Source organism: Mastigoproctus giganteus, chromosome 2, assembly GCF_048544385.1.
Source record: "Mastigoproctus giganteus isolate SK-2022 chromosome 2, ASM4854438v1, whole genome shotgun sequence".
NCBI lineage: Eukaryota > Metazoa > Arthropoda > Arachnida > Uropygi > Thelyphonidae > Mastigoproctus > Mastigoproctus giganteus.
Window position 1 is genome coordinate 194,157,376 of NC_143576.1, and position 23,582 is coordinate 194,180,957.

At 35.9% G+C, this 23,582-nt stretch overlaps 1 protein-coding gene across 1 annotated transcript in view; it reads left to right on the top strand.

Annotated features, from left to right (window-relative positions):
• The window catches only part of LOC150089873 (uncharacterized), a 228,103-nt gene extending 210,380 nt beyond the window's left edge, over window positions 1-17,723 (top strand). The window contains exons 15-16 of the mRNA XM_090390118.1: window positions 6,339-6,489; window positions 16,516-17,723. Coding sequence (XP_090246244.1) covers window positions 6,339-6,489; window positions 16,516-17,723 — 1,359 coding nt within the window. The remainder of the gene's footprint in view (window positions 1-6,338; window positions 6,490-16,515) is intronic.
• Window positions 17,724-23,582: the final 5,859 nt, after the last annotated feature.

Consider the following 23,582-nt stretch of genomic DNA (forward strand, 5'->3'; position numbering starts at 1 on the left):
CTGCAATCATGAAAAGATGATGTGTTGGTTTTGACCTTTCTTAACATTCTCGAGCTTTCTTTCAGCTGTAAATTTCATTAAGAAGTATCTTGGCTTATCTTCTATTTATGTTGTGCTTTCTCTGGACATTCTACCGCAACCAAGGGACCCATTCTTTTTTTTTTTTTTTTTTTATTCATTCGTATGCGAAACTTACTAAGGAGAACTTGCTTGTTGATAATCCTTTTGTATAATCAGTTTTTCCCATCTTAACAATGGTTTCTCACATATTCTCTTTTAATGCACGTGAAAATCAGAATCACATGATTGTTTATAACTATTCCATGCTTGTTTCTTTTGCTCACTTAAGCTCTTAATCTTGCCTTTCATCTAATTTGGCATCTTACATTTATGGAACTTGATCACTGGTGCAAATACATTTGTGGCTTTGAGGATAAATCTCTTGATTATTCCCCATAGCATGCAATAGTCTCTCCGAATATCTTGAAATGAAGCTCTTACCTTTACCTTTGACCACAAAGGTTCCATTACATACATCTCTTTTTTGTGATATTGTGGTCACTGTATGCTACTGGTTCCCCCTACTATATATAATGACATAGTTAGGTTCCTTAGAGAGAGAACTAGACCTAGGATATTAGAGCCCCTTGTACTCTCTTGGATATGCTGGGATAAGTAGCAGTCATCCTGTTTGTTCAAAAAACTGTTACCATATTTCAGTCCATGTATTCCATTTTATTAGAGGTAGGTTGAAGTCACCCATAATAAGACAGTTGTACTTACTAGGCCATTCATTATGCGTGAAGAGATTTTTGTCATACTCCTCCGTCATTTAGCCTATAACATACTAACACTATCATCGTCCCTTTACTGCAAGTCATTTTTCATCACACTGACTTCATATTAAGTGTCATCTTGATCTGCTCAAGGAACATTCTTGCCATCTTCAGGCAGTTCTTGATCAGAAGTATCACTTCCCTCACCTGTCCATTCTTCCCTGTCTCTCCAGAATACAATATTTGCCAAAATGAAATTCTTCATCTTGTGTCTCTGGGGGATACTATGTTTCAGTAAGCCCAACTACATCAACATTGGCGCCTCCTTAGCCAGGTGGGCAGGAGCAGCAGTGCATAGCACAAGCTTCTTGATTAGACTGGGGTTCGAGCCCGTGACCACCAAATACAGAGGATGTGGAAAGGTCAGGGAATGACCACCGCACATCCCCAGAGAAATATGGCCTTAGTTGCTAATGCTCCTAAAAACCAAATAACAACGACAACATCAGCATTAATTGATTTGATCAAAAGCTCGAATTCCTTTAATTTTTAAACTGTACTCCTGGCATTACTTTATAGACAAATTAAGATTTGTATTTATTGCTTTTGACAATCCTGATACAGCCCTTATAGTTAATTAAACATGTTTTTCTATTTGGTAGATTGCTAGTATATTTTTCTTTCCCTTTCAGTGTTTAGGGTTATTAAGGGTTACACAGAATCACTCTCAGAGAGGTTGCAAGTCTAATTTTATCCCATACACCGAATTGAGTCATTCATGTTCTACTTCCCTAACTACCCAAGCTAATGGTTCCCCTGAACTCTTAATGCCTCCTCATTGACAACAAAAATTTGCACTTCTTCTGCTTAAGTGAATACAATCTTTACAAAATAAATTCTATTTACTGACTAAGACTGGCCATGCTTAAAACATTTTTCTCTCATAAGCCTTGCAAGCTCCTGAAGCCTGCAACTAATCCACAAGGCTTACATCATGAATTCCCTCCTGTCATGTACATTTTGTCCTATGTACACTTTTTCAACATGACCTTATGTATCTTAGCCAATTCAGAAATAAATCATTAGTCCCCACCTGTATTATTGTCACCCACTAGTACTTACAAGCTGATAAAATGTTTTGGCTACATCATGAGTTTTTGGACATCATGGATATACTCTAGTTCTATGCTATCTGTCTTCTTACAGAATATGTCCCTTGCCTTCCTTATAGTTGAGTCTGCAATTAAGAATACCTCCCATAGAATGAAAGTAATTTGTATCAAGTAATCCATTTTTGGGGTTAGATTCAGATTTATGTCGGCCAACACAGCATCCATAGACATTTGAGTTTCTGACCAGCCCCTAGATTAAATTTACTCCTGAGCATCAACTTGCTTCCTCAGAGACTCAGTCATGCCTAACAATATGCCAAGTTTTGAATTAAGTTCATCACACTCCTGACATCTTGTGCAAAGAAATAACTCTCTGTCAGTTAGTGAAAGCATGGCATGCATGAAACAAGAATCACTGCTGGAAATTTCACCAGTAGTTATAACATTGTTTGGCATTTTATGACTAACTTTTATGAATCCATACTCTCTTTTAAATAAAATTTAAAATTACAAACTATCTAAGTATAAACTCAGAAGAGCACTCCTTAATTACATTATATACACTGTCCAGTCAAAACATTATGACCACCTACTTTGGTAGTGTGTATAGCCTCCTCTTGCTGCCAGTACTGCTGCTATGTGGCAAGAACTCCATAATGCCTCTGAACTTTGCAGGAGGTATGTTATACCATATTGTCAGGATTACATCCCAGAGATGTTCTCTGGGATTCATATCTGGTGAATTTGGTAGCCAAGGTACACCTTGAAGTCACTTTTGTGTTCAGTGAACTACTCTTGAACAATTCTAACAACACGGTATGGCACATTATCCTGCTGGAGCAACCTATGCTATCCAGGAAGATGGTCACCATGAAGAGGTGTACCTGATCAGCCATAATTGATAGGTAGTTTTTTCCAGAGTGTGTTCTAGGAGTATGAAAGCTCCAAGAGATTCTCAGGAAAACATCCTCATGCCAAAACACTGCTGCCAACTGCCTGTTTCTGATGAATCATGTTTCCTACTTTTCTGTGTGGATGGTACGAGAGCTTGTGAATCCATTCATCCAGTCGTAATACTATTAACAGGGACAGGGGGACACGTTTACACCCCCTGTTTGAGGCGGTTGTCCTCAGATGGGATGACCGGTTCTGTTTGACACGCTCCCGAGCCACTTCCGTTTCCGTTGCGCGCGTGGGGAATGTCGACCATGTGTCTGATGGACCACGTGCATGAGTACCATGGGTCTGCTACTTAAGGATGTGTCATTCAGTAATAGTATACTGTTGAAGAAGGAGACAGCAGTCTCCGAAAGCTTCAGGTTTTATCGCTTTTAATCCAGTTTATTTTAGATAATTTTATTGCATCGGTATATTTTTAACGTTTTATCGTAATTTATTGTAATATTTCCGATAGTGTATCACATTATTTTTATAGTAAAATTTTTTTATTCCTTGGCTGGTGTTTGTCTTTAATTATTGCAGTCTGTTTCTGTTGCACCAGGACATCAGAATGAATTCTCTCCTCAGTTTGTTGATGTACCCTCTATGTACCATCCACACAGAAAGGTAGGAAACATGATTCATCAGAAAAGGCAACCTTTTTTACAATCATCAGTGGTCCAATGGCACCATTTAGGTGCAGAATTTAGGCATTGTTGGCGATGGGTGACTAAGTCTGGATACTTTGATCAGGCCCCTACTCTGGAGGCCCATACAGAGGAAGAGAGTTCATTGGATCATTGTCTTGGAATCATTCCTGATTGAAGCCTGTGGTTAGCTGTTCTACCATTTTCTGTCTATCAGCTCGCCCAAGGCGGGACAGCCTGCACCCACCACAATCATTTATGAGCCATGGATACCAGCCATTGGCCTATATACTGCTGCTCTGCCCACTCTCTGTCCGCTCTTAGAATATCTTAACTACAGCACTTTGCAAACAGCCCACAAGATTTGCGGTCTCCATAATATTGCCACCCTTCAACCAGTATCTGACAGTTATCCCTCTTTCAAGTTCATTAGACGATGTCTTTTGCCCACGTCAATCAAGTGCTTCATATGGACTGCATGCTATGAACTGGCAGTATCATTTATTGGTTATCACCACAACACCAGGCAGGGAGGAATGGCTGGTTGTTAAAATATGGGGATGGTCATAATGGTTTGATTAAATGGTGTATATAACACACATATGAATTACACTAGTAAAGTTCTGCAAGAGAATTCTTGCTTGCAAGATTGGCAGGGTTGTTAATGATAGTAACAATGGTATGCAGCTGCAACAGGATCTAGAAAAGTTGGTCAGATGGGCTGAGAAGTGGCAACTGAAGTTTAACATTGACAAATGCAAAGTACTGCATATGGGTAGCAATTGACTCCAGAGTAATGTACCACCTGTATGGTACTAGACTCAGGACAGTGGAGAATGAAAAATACCTGTGGGTAATTGTGCCATCAGATGTGAAGTTTTCAGATCAGTGCAGACAGGCTGCCAGAGCAGTTCATGGGGTCTTGTCAGTGATATACAGGAACTTTTCTAGCAGGAATAAGGAGGTGATTATCTCTTTGTATAAGGCATTGGTCAGACCACACCTTGAGTACTGCATACAGGTCTGGAGGCCTCATTTTAGGAAGGATGTAGAGCTGCTGGAATGAGTACAGAGAAGGGCAACGAGATTGTTGAGGGGAACAAAGGGTGTGCTCTTACCATATGGGTAGCAAGTAACTCCAGAGTAACATACCAACTGTGTGGTACTACACTCAGGACAGTGGAGAATGAAAAATACCTGTGGGTAATTGTGCCATCAGATATGAAGTTTTCAGAGCAGTGCAGACAGGCTGCCAGAGCAGCTTATGGGGTCTTATCAATAATATACAGGAACTTTGCTAGCAGGGATAAGGAGGTGATTATCCCTTTCTATAAGACAGTGGTCAGGCCACAACTTAAGTACTGCATACAGGTCTGGAGGCTTCATTTTAGGAAGGATATAGAGCTGCTGGAATGAGTACAGAGAAGGGCGCTGAAGGGCTAATGAGTGCTCTTACCAAGAAAGCCTTAAGTTCTGCAAATTGTAGTGTCTGGAGACTCGGCACCTGCGAGGTGATCTGATTGAGGTGTATAAGGCCTTGAATGGTTTGAGCAGGCTCGATGCTGATGGGATTCTTCCTCTTGTTCAGATTGTACACTTGAGGGGGCATAAATTCAAATTGAGGAAAGACAGTTGCAGAATAGAAGTGTGGAAATTTTCCTTTAACCAGCGAGTGGTTGATTGCAGGAACAAACTTCCATCTGTCATTGTGGAAGTTGATAGTTTAAATAAATTCAAGGAAGAACTGGATAAATTTTTGAAGTGAATGGAGAGACAATTGGGAAGTTTTTTATTTTGTCTGATGCTGAATAAGCTTGCTTTCTTGTATCATATGCCACTACTAATGCTAACACATGTCGCCAGGCGATGAGAAATGGCCAGTTGTTAAAATGCGGGATGGTCATAATGGTTTGACTAAACAGTGTACATAACACCCATATGAATTACACTAAGTAAAGTTCTGCAAGAGAATTCTTACTTGCAACTTATCATTTTTGCAAAAATTACTGATAACGGAGTCTCATGTATTAACTGCAACTTTGTATGTACTTAAAACTAAATACAAAAATAAGTCAATCCACATGAGTCTATATTAGTTACAGTACTATTTACATTTGATTAAATATATTATTTATAAGTGCACATTGAAATATTTATATACAACACTGGGCTTTTGGAACAAGATACCACTAGTAATAGCTTTTAGTTCCAACGAGTATATCTTCTCAAATACTTGCTTGATTTAAGTAATGAACCCAGCAACATGATCAGTAAGATAAAAACTATAAGGTTTTCAAATAAGATGTAGGTCATGAATAAATGAAAATAAAACACAAAATTCAGGCGCCTCCGTAGCCAGGTGGGAAGGAGCAGCAGCAGTGCGTAGAAAACCCATCTTGATTAGACCGGGGTTTGAGCCCTTGACCACCAAATATGGAGGATGCAGAAAGGTCAGAGAATGACCACCGCATATCCCGGAGCAATATGGCCTTAGTTGCTAATGCTCCTAAAAACCAAATAACAACAACAAAACACAAAATTCAGCAAAAACTTGCTAGAATGACGTATAATTCAAATAATGCCTACCTAAGGCCATCATAATTTCTTTCTGATAAATAAAAGTTTTCCCTCAATGATACATGTATCTCTTTGGATATGTCCTACACTGATATACATAATGATTGCTACATACTAATTGTTCCATAATGTAGCAATTCTTAGTAGTGAAATCCTTGTTAAAAATGAGTACTCACAAAGCAGACATATTTTATTATAACTTTCAAAAATTTGTAACTAGTTTGATTTTCATCAACTTAGTTTCAGTATAGTGATTAGTTATTATTTTTGTTATCAACTTTTTTTAGGTTACATATCCAAAGGATTTAGCTGCTATATTGGCACAGAAGTTTCTCATGCAGCAGCAACAGCTTAAGGGACACAGTTATGGTAAACAGTTAAGTGATCCTGGACATCTTTCACACAAAGATACTGAAGAATTATGTGAAGTTAAAAATGGTAATTCGATATTTCAATTTTATCATATTATTATGAATGTGACTAGTGATTTTGTGTGTGTGTGATCTGCAGTTTTAAATAATTTGCTGTTGGACATAATATAATTACCACACTGCCAAGAGAACTTCATGCCGGAGTGTGTTAGTACCCCAAGATTCTTTTTATCTTCATCAGCATTGAGTGCGCTACCTCACAGTTGATAATTTAACTTGAAATTATTGTGACCTATATTCAGAATTTTATATTTACTAGCATTAAAACTTAATTGCCATTTTCTTTTGGTTTGTTTTGGTTTTTTAGATCTGTTGGATAATTTTTCTAAATCTTGTTGCAGTAACATTTATGTTCTCATTATTGGTAACTCTGTTCACCTTATTATCACTGAAAATTTTGATACAGTCATCAGTATCATTAATGAAAATTAAAAACACCATGGGCTCCTAGAACAGAATCCTGAGGAACTCCACTTGTAACAGCAGTCCATATGCAACGCTGTCCATTTACGACTACTCTTTGTATTCTGTTAATTAACCATCTTTTTATTCACTATATTTCCTGTCACCAATGTCACACTTCCAATTCATGGGGGATTGTTTTTAAGTCTTTCTTAAAATTAAGAAAATTAGATCAGATTTATTCATTGCAACCAGTTCTTTTGTGAGTATGTATAATGCCTTACCAGATTGATCAGTCAAGATCTTCCTTTAATAAAACCATGTTATAACTTATAAAAATCATGTTGCCACAAAAAAAAAAAAATCATAATACTATTGATTACATAGCAATGAGCAAATTAGTTTGCTGTTTAGTACACAGTGCTGACCTAAGCTTTCTTGGTGTCCTATACAAAAATTTTTAATTGCACTCTTCATTATTGATGTAAAAATGTCTTTGCCGCAAAAATTATATAGAATTATTCAGATAATGTTTTTTTGTTTATATTTTCCCTCTGTTTCACATGAATCACATTTATAATGTGATTCATTTTTATTTCTGTTACCCAGTATATGGATTAATTTCTTATTTCAATCCATTGAAGGACTTTGCCCTGTAATATTTATTTTTTGTTATGTATTTAATTTTATGTATGGTAGAGCGTTGAAAATCCGAATGCCAATAATTTGAAACGTCAGTAATCTGAACTAGCCAACATTTATTTTATTTTTTTATGCTGGTGCCATAAAATAATTACAGTAAGCACCAGTTATTGTGATCATATTTACGAATTGAATTTTGATCTATTAAATGGCAATTCTAATAAGTGGTAAGTAATTATTTTCATTAAAGACCTGTAGCTATGTTATTGTGGCTGAAAGTTCCATTTGTTTTGTTACCTATGAATAAAAATACGTAAGTACAATTTAATGTTTTTATTTCTAAACTTACTAAACTTTTTTTTTTTTTTATTCTCCAGAACAGTATTTTTGATAAGTTTGAAAATCCGAACAAATCGGAAGTCCGAACTACCCCCGTCCCAATTAGTTTGGATTATTGATGCTTTGCTGTATTTAATAAAATAATAAAAAAAGGATTGAATTCAATGAAGTTTTGTGAAATGCATACTTATATTTACATAAATGTCTTTTTTTTTTATTTTAATGAAACCTCCAAACACGAGAGGTATTAGAACCTATAGTACTTAGTACCATGCATGGGTTGAAGGTTGAGAAGATGATTTGTTGATACAGTCAGTCCTCGTATAACATGTGTTTGCACTACACGAATTCAATCATACACGATTTATAAATAGGGGAACGATATCTCATATAACACGAACCGAATTCGCTTATGCATGATTCGCCTTTGTGTTTACAAGAAATGACAGTCGAACGCAGAATCACCCCAACCGAGCGCAACACGATAGGAATGAAGAGAAGATTTTGAAAATGTATTTGTTTTTTATATCAGTGAAGGGGAAACACATTTCACCATAATAACGTAAAAACCAACACAATTCCAACTATCGGTATAATCGCAAATGCAATTAGATCGAGTTTACTACCAGTTTATAACAGATTCCAATAGTAGAAATGCAACTGGAAATTGTTTTTATTGTTTTATGGTAGTAACCCCTAGAAATGGGCTTTAGTAAAATGTGAGGTGTTAATAGCGTATCTCTGCCTTTACGGTGTTTATTCAGTTGCTACACGCGCGCAGCTTTGATTATGTGTATCAAGCGTGCCTCCTCGTTTTGTAATTGTTCTTTAAGTAAAATACTTAAAAGGTGTGAAAAGGAAGCGTACTGAAGACACTGCAGATTCAGAGAGAAAAAGAAAAGAAATATCGATAAACAGAGGCAGACTGGGTCAAAAAATCTTACCCGGGAAAATTTATAGTGGTCTCATACTATGGTTTATGGCCAAAATCACACCGGCCTCCGGCCCACCGAGGTTTCCCCGGTAAGGCTTATGGCCTTACCGGGCCATTTCTGTCGATAGAGAAAAAATATGAAATTGTGAAACGCTTTGAGCGAAATGAAAGACCATGTGATATTGCACGTGCTACAGACCTAAATGAGGTAACACCGAGAATTACAAAGAATGCAGAGAAAATAAAAACAACTTTCATAGCAGGAACAACTCAAAGTGTAATTAAAATCCATTAGATTAAGACACAAAGAATTGGAAGAGATGGAACGGCTGTCATCTGTTTGGACAGAAAATCAAACAAAAAACAAGTTTGCTTACGATAGAAGCAAAAGCATTAGCAATATTTTATTACGTAATAAAATATTATAATTATTAATACTGTATTTTATTGTAATAAAATATTGTAACCATTACGTAATAAATAATCGTAAAAAAATACGTAAGTATTTTATTACGATTATTTATTACGTAATATCTCTACCGTTCTCCCAACTCCACTAATCACTTGGAGCTCTTTGACTTCCTCTCTTTGCAACTTGACTTTCTCCAGTCCAACTTTCCTAACAGTGAGGTAATTTTCCTTGGTGATTTTAATGTTCACAACTCCAGCTGGCTTCCGTTTTCTAGTCACACCGACCCAGCAGGTCGAGATGCTGAGGCTTTTGCAATTACTAATGACCTAGCACAGATTGTTCATTTACCTACAAGAATTCCGGACAATCCTAATCATACAGCCAATACGCTTGATCTTTTTCTCACAAACAACCCTTCTAAGTACGCGGTCGATGTGAGGGGTCCTTTAGGCACTTCGGATCACAACTTGGTGATTGTCTCTTCTCCAATGGAACCATTATCTCATGGCTATTCCCAACCTCGTGTTGTTTGGCATTACAAGAAGGCAAAATGGGATGACCTACGAGACTTCTTTTCCTTGGTCAGATTACTGTTTCAAAACTTCTGATGTCAACGTTTGCTCAGATCGTGTCATTGAAATTATGCTTGCAGGAATGGAATCCTTTATCCCACACTCCACTTTAAAATCTTGTCCTTTATCTAAACCTTGGTTTTCCAATAAATGTGCTAAGGCTGTTCAAGAGAAGAATGTTGCATATCGTAATTGGCTTGTTTCTAATTCTTCAGTTTCATTTTCTGCCTACACCAAAGCTCGCAACAATTGTAAAGCAGTTATTAATCAGTCCAAACTAGAGTTTGAACAGGCTAAGAGTAGAAAACTTGCTTCTTGCCCTAATGGTAGCCGAGCATTCTGGTCTCTTGCCAAAGCTATTGGCCGCAACTTTTGCCCATCTCTGCTCCCACCTCTGTCCAAACCAGATGGTTCTGTTGTCACTTCAGCCAAGGATAAAGCTGACCTGCTAGCATCCCATTTTTCTTCCAGCTCATGTATTGGTAAAGATCTTGGTAAAACACCTCCCACCATTCCCAACACGCTCCATTCAATGCCTCCTGTGGTCTTCCGTCAAAAGGATATTAGAAGGATTTTGATGAATCTTGATGCTAAGAAAGCTCCAGGTCCTGATGGTATTTCTCCACTTGTTCTCAAAACCTGTGCTCCTGAACTTACTCCTATTCTTTGCTGCCTTTTTTCACTTTCTTATTCCAAAGGTGTTTTTCCTTCTGCTTGGAAATTTGCTCATATCCAGCCAGTTCCTAAAAAGGGTGACAAATCCCTCCCATCCAATTATCGTCCCATTGCAATTACTTCTACTCTTTCTAGTGTCGATCCACTAGTGATATTCTGGCTTATGTTACCCATTTATGGACTAATTCAATGGAAAGGTTCGGTGAAACCCAGGTAGTTGCTCTTGACATCTCAAAGGCTTTTGATCGTGTTTGGCATAAAGGTCTTCTAAACAAGCTTCCATCTTATGGTTTGCCAACTGTTTTTAGTAATTGGTTATCCAGTTTTCTCTCTGATCGCTCACTGAGGGTGATGGTAGATGGCTCTCTGTCTTCTAACTTCTCCACTAATGCCGGTGTCCCCCAAGGTTCAGTTCTTTCCCCCACTCTTTTCCTCTTGTATATTAATGACCTTCTTCCATTAACGGGAAATCCTATCCATAGTTTTGCCGATGATAGCACATTGCATTCCACTTTCCATTTTGAGAAACCTTGTCCTGCTCAATCAGCCTCAACTTCTCGAAAATCTGCTTCCTTAAATGCCGATCTTCAGGTAATTCTCCAGTGGGGCAAAGACAACTTAGTTGATTTCAACCCTTCTAAAACTCAGTCTTGTCTTATATCTCGCAAAAAGGATTCTTCTGCTCCTATGCTTATCTTTAGTGACACTCCGATTTCTAGGCAAAATGATATATCTCTTTTGCGGATTACCCTGACTTCTAATCTCTCTTGGCACAAGCACATTACAAACATTGCTTCCTCTGCATCTAAAAAACTTGGTTTTCTCTTTCGCTCTCGGCGCTACTTTTCTTCCAAACAGCTGCCCACTCTGTATAAATCGCTAATCCGCCCTGCCATGGAATATTGTTCCCACATCTGGGGGTGGTGCCCCCAAAACCTCTCTCAAGCTTCTTGATTCCATTCATAAGAGGGCAGTTAGGTTAATTAATGATACATCTCTAACAGAGTCTCTCCACTCGCTTTCTCATAGATGTACTGTTTCTGCTGCATGCCTCTTCTATAGATACGTCCATGGGCACTGTTCTTCTGAATTGGTTTCTATAATTCCTTCTCTCTCTTTCAAAACAGTCCGAACACGTGCCGCCAACAGCCAACATCCATTTACTGTCCAACTTCAAACCCACAGAACCAACTTTTCGTCTTCCTCATTTATTCATTCAACTGCCGTTTTCTGGAACAACTTTCCTTCATATATATTTCCTGAAAATTACAATCTACAGAAGTTCAAGTCCAATGTCAACAAATATCTTCTTTCGCCTTCTCAACCTCCAACCCAAGCACGGTACTGAGTACTATAGGTTCTTATACCTCTCGTGTTTGGGGTTCACATAAAAAAAAAAAAAAAAAAAAAAAAAATATTTTAAAATACTGATTCCTAAAAAAAATTATGCATGTCTGTGCAGCTGAATAATCTTTTGCTATTTATTTGTCATGTATTGCTGATTGTTTCATACTACTTTACCTTTGTCATTATTATACAATGGAATATGTATGACAATTTAGTGATATCTGATCAAAGCATGTTTGACACAATGTGTCTGTTTTGGTGATCTTGTCAGTGAAATTTTCATTCAGATATTTGCAGAAGCTTTCACTCCGTAACCACAATACTTGCTGCAAAAAAAAAAAAATTGCAGATAATCAATTAATTGGAAATAGAAAGCAAGATTTACAGCACGATAAAGATGTCTACAGTAATGTCAAGTGTGTTGTTAATAAAATGGCTAAATTTGAACTCCTGGTTAGGTTTGGTTTTTGGTTTTTTTTTTTTTTTTAGGAGCAAGCAACTAAGGCCATATTGCTCCGGGAAATGCGGTGGTCATTCCCTGACCTTTCCGCATCCTCTGTATTTGGTGGTGACAGGCTCGAACCCCAGTCTAATCAAGAAGCGTGTGCTACGCACTGCTGCTCCTTCCCACCTGGCTACAGAGGCGCCTCCTGGTTAGGACAACTAATGCTAACATAACAGGGCTAACAGAAATGTGATGCCACCTGCCTGAAATTGGGGATGACGAGTTCCACTATGGTATGTATAATGTATTTAGGAAAGACAGGGAAGATAGGGGGCTGGTGGTTGTGTCATGCTTCTTATCAAAAAGCAACCTGAGTGCAAAAATAGCTTTAGCTGGGTCTAATGTTATGTGTGCCAGCATAGAATCTATGTGGTGTGAGTTAGTTGGAAGCAAAGGTATAATGAGAGTGGGAGTAATCTACATACCAGAAGATTGTGAAGAATATGACAAGAGTCTTTACATACAAATAAAATGGGCAACCAAGCACGAATGTCTTATTATGGGTGACTTCAATCTGCCCCAGAGTGATTGGAATAAGTGGGACGGAAGCTGACCTTGGGAGAAAATTTTTCTAAAAAATATATGATTATTATTTGTGTACCAGCATGTCGGAGGTAATACTAGGAGTGAGAATATTCTTGACTTCATCATTACTCACAGATTAGATGACATCACAGGGCTTAAAATACAAGAACCATTCAGTTCTTGAACCATTCAGAACCGTACAAGAACATCACAGGGCTTAAAATACAAGTGATCTCACAGTCATCAGTTGGAAGATGAAGAAAGACAGTAGTTAAAGGTACAGATTTTAATTTCAGAAGAGGGAACTTTGACAGTTTGTGTTATATGGCATCTATTAATTGAGTGGATTGCAGACTGAGGGTGAATACACTTGAATTATGGAATACCTTTAAAGCAAAAATCACAGAAGCCATACATACCATTAAGAAAATATTGCAGGAAAATGGATGAATGCAGAGCCGGCTGGTCAAATAGAGCAGAAAAAGATAGCACTGGACAGTTATATAGCAATGAAAAGTATTGAAGCCTACAACAGCTGCTACAACTTAATTTGTAATAGTATCACAGATAAGGTTAGAAGAGGCCAAGGCTACATATGAGAAAGCACTGGTTAAGATGCCAAAGAATGGGGACAAGGAATTTTTCATGTATGTGAATACAAGGAAGAAAAAAGCGAATCAGGTCAGACCTTGATACACTGGGTGTGGGAAAGCCTTAGACAACCCAGCTGATTTTGCAGATAAATTGAACAGATACTTTGCATCTGTCTTTACTGAAGAAGTAAGACCCTTCATGCTGAGAAGAGACTGTGCAAGTGAGGCTGAATCATATGACATTTATGATCAGTACCAAGCAGTGCTCCTTCAGGATGACTTGAACAGGCTGCAAGAATGGTCAGAAAAGTGGCAGCTATGTTTTAATGTAGCAAAATGTGAGGCCTTACCTTACGCTTGGGGAATAGAAACCCCAAAATAAATTATACACTTGGTGGGGTTGAATTAAAAACAGTAGAGGAAGAAAGGGATCTGGGAGTTATAATATTGTGGATATGAAGTTTTCTGATCAGTGTAAATAGGCAGCCTGGAAAGCCTGTGTCCTATTGATGATTTATCAAACATTTTCCTGAAGAGATATGGAAATCATGTCCCACTGTATAAGGCAATTGTAAAACCACATTTGGAATACTGTGTTCATGTATGGAGATCTTATCTTAAAAAAGACATTGAGCTTCTTGAAAGGGTCCAAAGATGAGCAACTCACATGGCGAGATCAGCAAAAGGGCAACCATATGGGGAAAGATTCCAAATATGTGAAGGTGGCCTGATTGAGGTTTATAAGGCTCTGAGAGTGGTTAGTAAAATGAATGAAAGTGGAAGTTTCACTGTTATGGAGAATTCCAGAACTCTGGGGCATTCTAATTACAGGGGAAGAGGTTTAGACTAGATTGTAGAAAATTTTCTTTTAGCCAGCAGATCATTGATTGCTGGAACAGGTTGCCTTTACAGGTAGTTGAGGCTGAAAGTTTGAATAAATTCAAAGGTCAACTGGATAGTTACCTATGTGAGGGGAGGGGGAGCAATAATTTGTATTTTCTTATATACTCATTTTTTTTGCCTGGCCAGTGCAGCAAAACTACTTGTGTAGTCTCAGCAAGTGGAAGAATACCATTAACATTCAGCATACTCAATCCATTCAAGGCTTTAAACACCTCAATCAGATCTCCTCACAGGTGCCTAGTCTCAAGATGCTGCAATTTGCAGAACTGGAGTTCTAGGTAAGAGCACCCTTTTGTTCTCTTCGCCAACATGATTGCCCTTGTCTGTACCCATTCCATCAGATCTACATCCTTCGTAAGATGAGGCCTCCAGACCTGTATACAGTATTCAAGTTGCAGACTAACCATGGCCTTGTACAAAGGGATAATCACCTCCTTATCCTTGCTAACAAAATTTCCGAATATCATTGATAAAATCTGTCTTGGTGTTTCATGAGAATTTCATATACACTACCTTACTTGTGGCTCACATTAGTAGGTAAATGAACAAGTTGTGTGAGGTAATTAGTAATAGCAAAAGTATCAGAATCTCTACCAGTTGGAGTTGTGAACATTAAAATCAAGGAAAATTGCTTCACTATTAGAAAAGTTAAATTGGAGAAAGTTGAATATCAAAGAAATTAAGTCAAAAAGTTGTGAGAAATTTTCAGGGTTGGGAATAATAGAGGCAACAGATGAATTTAACAGAATGGAGTAAAGAGATTTTAAAATAGAAGAGATCAAAAAGAGGATATTGCAGATTATAAAAAATAAATATCAAAGCTGGCATGCTCAAGAACCACTTAAGTGAAAAGAATCCAAAAGTGGATAATTAGGATAGATGAGATGAGTAGTAGTTGAGGTAACTGATAGTTGAGATCCTGTCGTAAAATGTTAATGGGACTTGGCAGATTGTAGATAGCAATGAACATCATTGAGAATGGAACTGAAACCATGTATAAGTGTAAAATTTTGGAAGTTTTTGGGAGTTTTAAACCTTTTTTAGCAGAAGTTTATTCCATTAGTTTGACTATTCATAATGCATTAATTTAGGACATGTTAAATTGATGAAATTTTTGGATATGGCATATACACAGCAAGAATGTACTCAAGCTTCCTCGCTTAATGTGGTCGTGTCAGTGTTCTCCCCGCACATTGTACACATGCACGCTTGCACACGTGCGCGCGCACACTACTCCCATTCCCACCAGTCATAGCTTGCAAAGTTGAGGCAGCAAGATTATACACTTACTGATCTGAGTATTTCTCTAATGAGTTACCTATAGGTTAGGTCCAGTGAACTGTCTAGTAGGCCAGCCTGCAAAAACCATTTTAAAGTTGTACCTTTGAAATGTACTGGATCTCACTTGATGCATGTCATAACCTCAGAGGACATCTCTGATGTTATGATTGAAAAATTATGATTGAAAAAGGGCCTTTCTTTGGATACTGAACATGGTTTTTTCCTCTTCAGGCATCCATTAAAAAAAAGTAGTAGTATGGCACCAGTTGCTGAGAGTCATCTACCACCTGATATTGCTTAGCAATGCAAATTCACAGAAAAGGTTTTTGAGTCTGCATTGCACCTGTCAAGGTCAGATATTGCTCATCAGACTTAACCCAGCTTTACTAATAGGCTCATAAGCTTGCCATTTGCAGTTGTCAGTTGTGGAAATATCATCTACTGTAATAGACATGAAAATCACTTCAGAAAAATATATACATATACACAGATGCACACATACATCCACTGTTCAGTACATAAATAATTATTTTTTCTATGTTATGAATTAAATTTATTTTATAATACAATTAATGCCCTAATATATTTATTTATTCAGTACTTAACTAAGGAGTTGCTTTCCCAATAATAATTAGATGTTCATGGTGAGTAAAATGAAAATTTAAAATAATATTTATTGAGAGCTGTGTAATAGAAATTTTTACACAAAAACTGGTGTCGCCTTTAAATATATATTGGGAGCCAGTAACCTATTCCCCCCCACCCACCACCGCCCTTTTTTTGCATGCACTTAATTTTATTGTTTGTTAAATTGTTAATTACTTAATTAATATTTTTATATATATTCCCTGTACTACAGTTAACATGTTTTTTTGTATATTTATTTTTTTATGTATGATTTAGGTAAGGGAGCTGCCACTGCCAGTCGCATATCGCATTCAGGCAAACCTCCTCCACCACCAGTGAGACGCACGTCATCACTTTCTATGTCAGGCGCTACTGTTTCTGCTGTATCAAAAGATGATTTCAGATCCAACTTGTGTACCATAGATTTGCCTTCTTCATGTCACGATAGTGCATCACCTGGCTATAATATTATTTCAAATGATAGTGACAATATTGCTAACTTGGGTGATAAAGAAAATGGTTCTCCCCTAACACAAGTATTTGAATCTGAAAATTCAGCTTCAGTCCGTGCACAGCTCATTCAAGCTCTGAATGCTAGATTAAATGTACTCCAGCAAGAAACAGATCCACACAAACAAGATCAAACTTCAGATGTAAATTTGCAATCTAAAGATAGTTATTCCAAAACAAATACTTCTCATCACCGACCAGAACAAGTTCGTGAACAATCACTTGAAAGAGGCTCTGAATCTGATCATTGTGGTTCTTATAGTCATACTCCTCCACAGACAGGAAGAAAACCTGTAAGAGCCCATAGTATTGGTGGAACAGAACGAGAAGCTTTTATTAAAACACTTAATGCTAAATTTGCACATAATCCACAATCAAGTGAGCCTGTACATAAAAAGTTAAATATACAAGATTCAGCTCTTCAGAAAGGCAATAAATATGCAACCACACCTCGAAACCTTCATTATGCTGCTCGTAGATCTTCTCAACCTACATTATCTCTGTTTCCACCACAGTTTAATGATGTTGACCCCAGTATTGCATTCCAGAATGAAAAATCTATTCCTCCAAGTAGTGCACCTGTTGAAGATAAGTACTCAAAGAGGATCTTTCTAGATGCCTTGAATGCCAGACTGGCACAACAACAACAGCAGACAAGAAAGAATAAATGCAGTTCTTTAAATTTAGAACATGAAATTAGTGGTCAGTTTGCTTCTGCTGTAAGTATTGAGCAGGCAACTTTACCTGTTCGATCTCATTTCAGGTCAAAGCGAGGTCTAGAAAAAGTGAGAATGGAGCCTGCAGAGACTGCCTATTCTGCTATGAGTGATGCAGCTGCAAGGGTTCAGAACTGGTTGGCTAACCGAGGATCTGTTGATGTAACACTGTGCAGAGAATCACTGATGGGTCAGATACGACAAGGTATCAACTTGCGTAAGGCTCCTAGTAATGACCGCTCAGCACCACAGTTTTAATGTACAATTACAATCTTGTAATTTTAATTTAAACTTAGAAGAATTCATATTTCATTTATGTGGTACACTGTAGGTAAATTCAATGTTATTCGAAATGTGGGCTTTTATTCTTAGTAATAGATGTTAATATACAAAGAAGAGCAATTGGTTTTTCATTTTGAATCTGATAGATTGTATTATATTCATTAAGGCATAGATATTGGTGAGGATATACTTTTTTTATATCAGTCAAGTTCCTGCAAGAAGAATTCCTTCACCACTGTAAATATAAATTTATATTTAGGTGTACAGAATATATCAACTTTATTTCATTTGTATCTTATATTTTAGGTGCAATATGCTGCTGGCAGAATTGATACTTTACATTTGAAATAATTTAGCTCAGCTGTAGTTGATTTTAACATATTTTTCTGTGAAATACACCTTTAAGCCTAATAGAACTTTAGATAAATTTACAGTGTAAACTGAATAGATGTTCAGTAGTTAAAATTACTTTCAAGATAGTGCTCAAAAATTGGAAGAAGCTAATTTTTGTTAAAGTAGAATATTTACAGTAGATTTTCATTCAATATATTTGTGAAATAAAGTATGTAGCAAATTTTAATTAAATATATTTCTTAAGTAAAGTTACTAAAATTGGTTGTTTTATTTAAATATGTAAGATTAAATAATAAAGTTGGGGCAAAATATACAATTTATAAACCTTATATGATAATTTTTCATTATAGCTACACTGCAAACATATATTGTTCTTTATCTTCTGTGACATTTTTAAATGCATGATTCTGTTTCAGGCTTGTATAGGTCTCTGTACTTATTAAAATAAAGACAGGCTGATATATTTTTATTTTTTAATGTGATTTATAATGTAACATATTTAGAGAAGCCTTATATTTAGAAATAAAATAACACTTCATATTAGACCAAAGTAGATCCTTATTAGTGTGCACTGGCCATTGAAAAACTGAACATTACTCTCCTCCCTCAAGATTTGGTGTGGATTGTTTTTATTTGATGTTATTTCTCTTTTGATAATACGTATGTTTATCTAAATTTCTATTTTCGTGGACATCAGAAGCCTGAAGCAATGCAAATTCAAATATTCTATTCTTGTGTGTTCTGTACAGTGACTTTACAAGTTTGATGCGAATTATGTTTGAGTATACAGTAACATTTATTTGAGTAACTAGTAGAAACGAAATGTTGATAATTTCAGTTGTTTTCTTTTTTTTTTTTTTTTAATATTTATTATTATTATTATTTTTAAATACCTTTTGAAAGTTTTCTATTCACAAATGTGTAACATGAATGTAAAGCTGCCATCACACCATTCCACTGCCTCTTGTATATTACTTGGGCCTATAGTCTTGAAATGAATGTGGTATTACATGAAGCCAAAGGGCAAAAAAAAAAAGTATTCCATCTATCTAGGGGGAAAAAAAAAGGAAAACTTAGCATATAGGCTTTTTTATATATAAGCATATAAACAAGAAGATTCTTGGTTGGTTGGTGTAGATTTTTGTTTATAAATGTAAAACCTGAATAAATATATAATTTTTAACCAGTATTCTCCAAACTTAATATGTATGATAATAATTATTCATTAATTTGCTGATTATCAGATTTTTTCAAAAATTTAACATAATAATGTACTTTATCAAGTGTATTACTTCTAAATTTTCTTATGTAATTTTCCATCAGAAATTTTCATTTAAAATATCTTATTTATTTTTAAGTTTATTTTTATGTTCATGCATTAGAACGAAACTTCTTCTTTCCACCTCCCTTAAAATATATAACATTTTAATGTGCTATTTAATGAACTTTAATAATAAAGAATTAGCTGTTTTACAATTAACTGTGAAATTTTATATATAAGTTTATTCTAGTCTGAAAACATAATGACATAGCATAATTTTAAATTCACTCAGAAAATTGCCGAGTTCGTTTATGTTACTAGACATTGCAAGATTTTATGAAATTAGGAATGCAATTTCTAAATATTGCATTTGGTTTTTTCATATGCCATCTAAGATTTAACATGGGGTCATGTATTTAGATAATATTATTTTAGTATATTTTTAATGTATTTGAAATTTTTTACAAAGGTATCGTTTTGAAAGTCAGTTCTTGTCTGAAGGGGTGTGTATTGGAGATTATGCCAGTTCTTCATAATCTGTCTCTGAGTTAAGTATTTTAAAACACAGCTGTGCTTTTTGCAAAATTATTATGGATAGCAGCTATATTTTCACAAACACTGCCAGTTGTATTTGTAGGTATGCTTTCTTGCAGCCTCTCATCAGATTTGTTTTTCTGTGGTTGGCCAGTCTGTTATTGCTTATCAAGGTGCATGAATTAGAATTTTCATTATTGTATATCTGCTTTTTCATTATATTTAAAACATGTTTATTTATTGCAAGATTGCAATAAGAGTGCAATCTTGCAATAAATAAACATGTTGCAGTAATGAAGAGCAGTGCTGAAAGTGCATTTCAGCACTGCCCTTCAAACTTTGCTGTTGTGTACTATCTTTTATTAACATAGCAAACAAACTACTACTACTACTGTGTACTAGTTATTAGTTTGTTTACAAAGTGCATATAAAACTTTATTTGCATGTAGAGTAAATCAACCTCTCTCTGTATCCCTGCCCCCCTTACAATTGATAAGTAGCTTTAAACTGTATGTAGTTGAGAGCTAATTATTAATTATCTGTGACAGTAAAGGTATGCAAGATGTGATAGTAATGCTCCTGGAATACCATTACAGTTCAGTGTTAGATTTCCTGAGCATTATGAATATGTATTCAGCATAAGATATCTGTGCTTGATTATGTTGCATGTGTAAAACAATTGTGCCAGTCTTTGTGAAACAGTCACATTTATAGTAAGGGAGAGAGCATTTTTTGTCCCATTGTAAATATGAATACCTAGTTGCTGATTAGAGTAACGATTCATCAAGTTTTGTGCAAACTTACATGAAAGTGTAAGTGAAATTGCAGGTATTATTAGTGGTTTATGGGCATGCAAAATCACAAAGTAAAATTTTTTCAAAAATTGTTTCCATTGGTCAGTTTCTGAACAGATGTCATTCTTTTCATCAGTCAAAATTCGCAGTACTAAAGAATCTTTCTTCATATTCAAATCCACTGTCAAAATCTTTCTCATAGTTTTTCTGTCCAAAATTAATTCCTCTGCTATCATTCATACACTTAAACATGATTGTTGCTGAACTGAAGTCTGAACTCTGTCCACATTTTGATCAGTTCTGTGAATTTTTCAACAATCACTTCTTACATTACCTTTTGCATCCTCCTGACTCTATTTAAACTGCTTATACCACCCACTCATACACTTGCCTTTTTTTTTTTTTATTGCAGCATCATCTACTGTTAATATTATCACAGTTACTCCTGCCTTTTTTCAGCTTTGCACAAAATTTGATGATTCATTGTTCTAACTAGCAATCACATTTCCAATGGTACCAAGAAATATTCTCTTACTACCAACATGACTGCTTTGCAAGGGCTGGCATAATTGCAGCATAAACAAGCATGGATGTATTGGAACTTGGAGCACATCTGTATTGCATCATAATGTTTGGATAATGTGACACCAAATGGCAGAGCATTCCAAGAACTTTAGTTGAAGGAATTTTTTACACACATGCTCGATTACATTTTTTAACATTGAAAATATTTTAGAAAGCATTAATAAAAAGGTTGTTTGTGTGCTTACTGAAACCATCTTGTTTTCTCTACCAGCTATGAGTATTTGATGAAAATTTGTAAAATAAATGTGCGAAATGTGTTATATGTGAAAAAACAATAATGATATAATATAAGAATTTTCCAAGACATTTTGTACCTTCCTTACCAGCCACTTGGTTATAGTGTGGCATTAAATGCCAAAATTAAGAATTAAATACAAGCCAAACATAAATTTCCCCCAAAAATATAATAGAATTTCATCCACTAGGATTCTTCTCATCGGGAACAACAAGGCCTCATTGAACAAAATAAAAGGACATAGCATTCCAGTAATTCCTAAATCCTGCGGTGCTTGAGTTGAGAGGCTGTGACCCTGTAAAAAAGGCAACTGAAAAGTACCTATTGGAATAAATACTTTAAAAATCAAAGAAAGAAAGAAAGATTTGGAATAAACTACTATGTATTCCAAGGTAGTTCCTTCACAGTGGGAACTTAGATCAAAAACATTAATATTGCTGATCTAATTTTCTATTAATCTTCTCAGAATAAACTGTCTTGAAAAGAATGCAGTTATATGTTGATCACAGCACAGATTTCTTAAGAGAAGATCTTATCTAACCAATCTGATTAGCTATTACGATGCAGAGGCGGACTATAACCATAGCAGCTAATGTGCCAATAAACAACCATACCACACACACACACACACACACTACGATGCAGTAACAAAGGAACTGGATATAAAAAATAGTTTTGACATCATATATTTAGATTTCAGTAAAGCTTTTGACACTGTTATGAGTTGCTTCTATACAAATTAGAGCCAAGTGAAATGTTATGGAAAAGGGGATGGTTGAGTGTCAGAAGACAGAAGTGGTTTTTAATAGGCACTCTTCTTGGACTAATGTTAGTGGGAGTGCCTTGGGGTTTAGTATTGGGCTGCCTTATAGTTTTCACTATTTATTAATGATATTGATGAAAGTATATCATCAATACAAAGATTGGCAGGAATCAGGATATGCAACAAGATCTAGAAAAATTATGCGGATGGACTGAGAAGTGGCAGCTGAGGTTTAACATTGACAAATGCATCGTGCTGTATGTGAAAACCAGAATGAAGAATGAAAAAGACCTGGGGATAATTCTCTTGATGTATACGGGAATTTTTCCAGCAGGGACAAGGAGGTGATTATCCTGTTATATAAGGTGGTGGTTAGGTCAAATCTTGAGTACTGCATACAGGTCTGGAAGCCTCATTTTTGGAAGGACATTGATATGTTATAATGGCTGTAGAGAAGAGCAAGAAGAGTATTTGTAAGCAGAAAAGGGTACTCTTACCAAAAAAACTTAATTTCTGCAAATTGTACCATAGAAAACAAGGTATCTGCAAGATCTGATTGAAGTGTTTAAAACTTTGTATGGATTGAGTAAACTAAATGCTGATGGCATCCTACTCTTGCTTAGACAATACACATAAGTGGGCATAAATTTGAATTGAGAAAGTATGGTGGATGGGTGCAGGATAGATGTGTAAAAATTTGCTTTCAGCCACAGTAATTGATTGTTAGAACAAATTACGATCTGATGTTGTGGGTAGTTTGAACAAATTTCAGGAAGAATTAGACACATTATTGGAGGGAATGGATAGCAATGTGGGATTTTTTTTTTTTTTTTTTGCTAATGATAAGTTTGCTTCTTTACATCATTTTGCCAATAATAATATTAATTAAAGTCTGTGAAGCCTGGATGAAATCATAACTAGCCTAGTGTGAAAACTTGATTAAAAATTTTCCTTAAATTTGAATAGAAATAAAATACCATTCTTTGTAGACACTATAGGTGGAGGCTGTAGACAGTGACTGAAATAAAAATGCAGATAGAATAGCTTTAAAAGTTATCCTCAAAGGTAACACATTGGTCATAACCACCATTCTAAAACACTGGCTAACAAAGGCCTGAGTTTGAATACTGTCAATGATGTGATGAATTTTTATGGGCTTTTTTCATTTTGCTGCCAAATTAATTGGTCTCAGGCAAAGGTTGCATGGTTTTTTCTCCTGGAAATGGATTTTTAGTATTAATAGTAGTGGCAAATGATATCATCTCTACATCTCCTCTAATAATTTATTTGTCTAATTCTTCCTTACTTA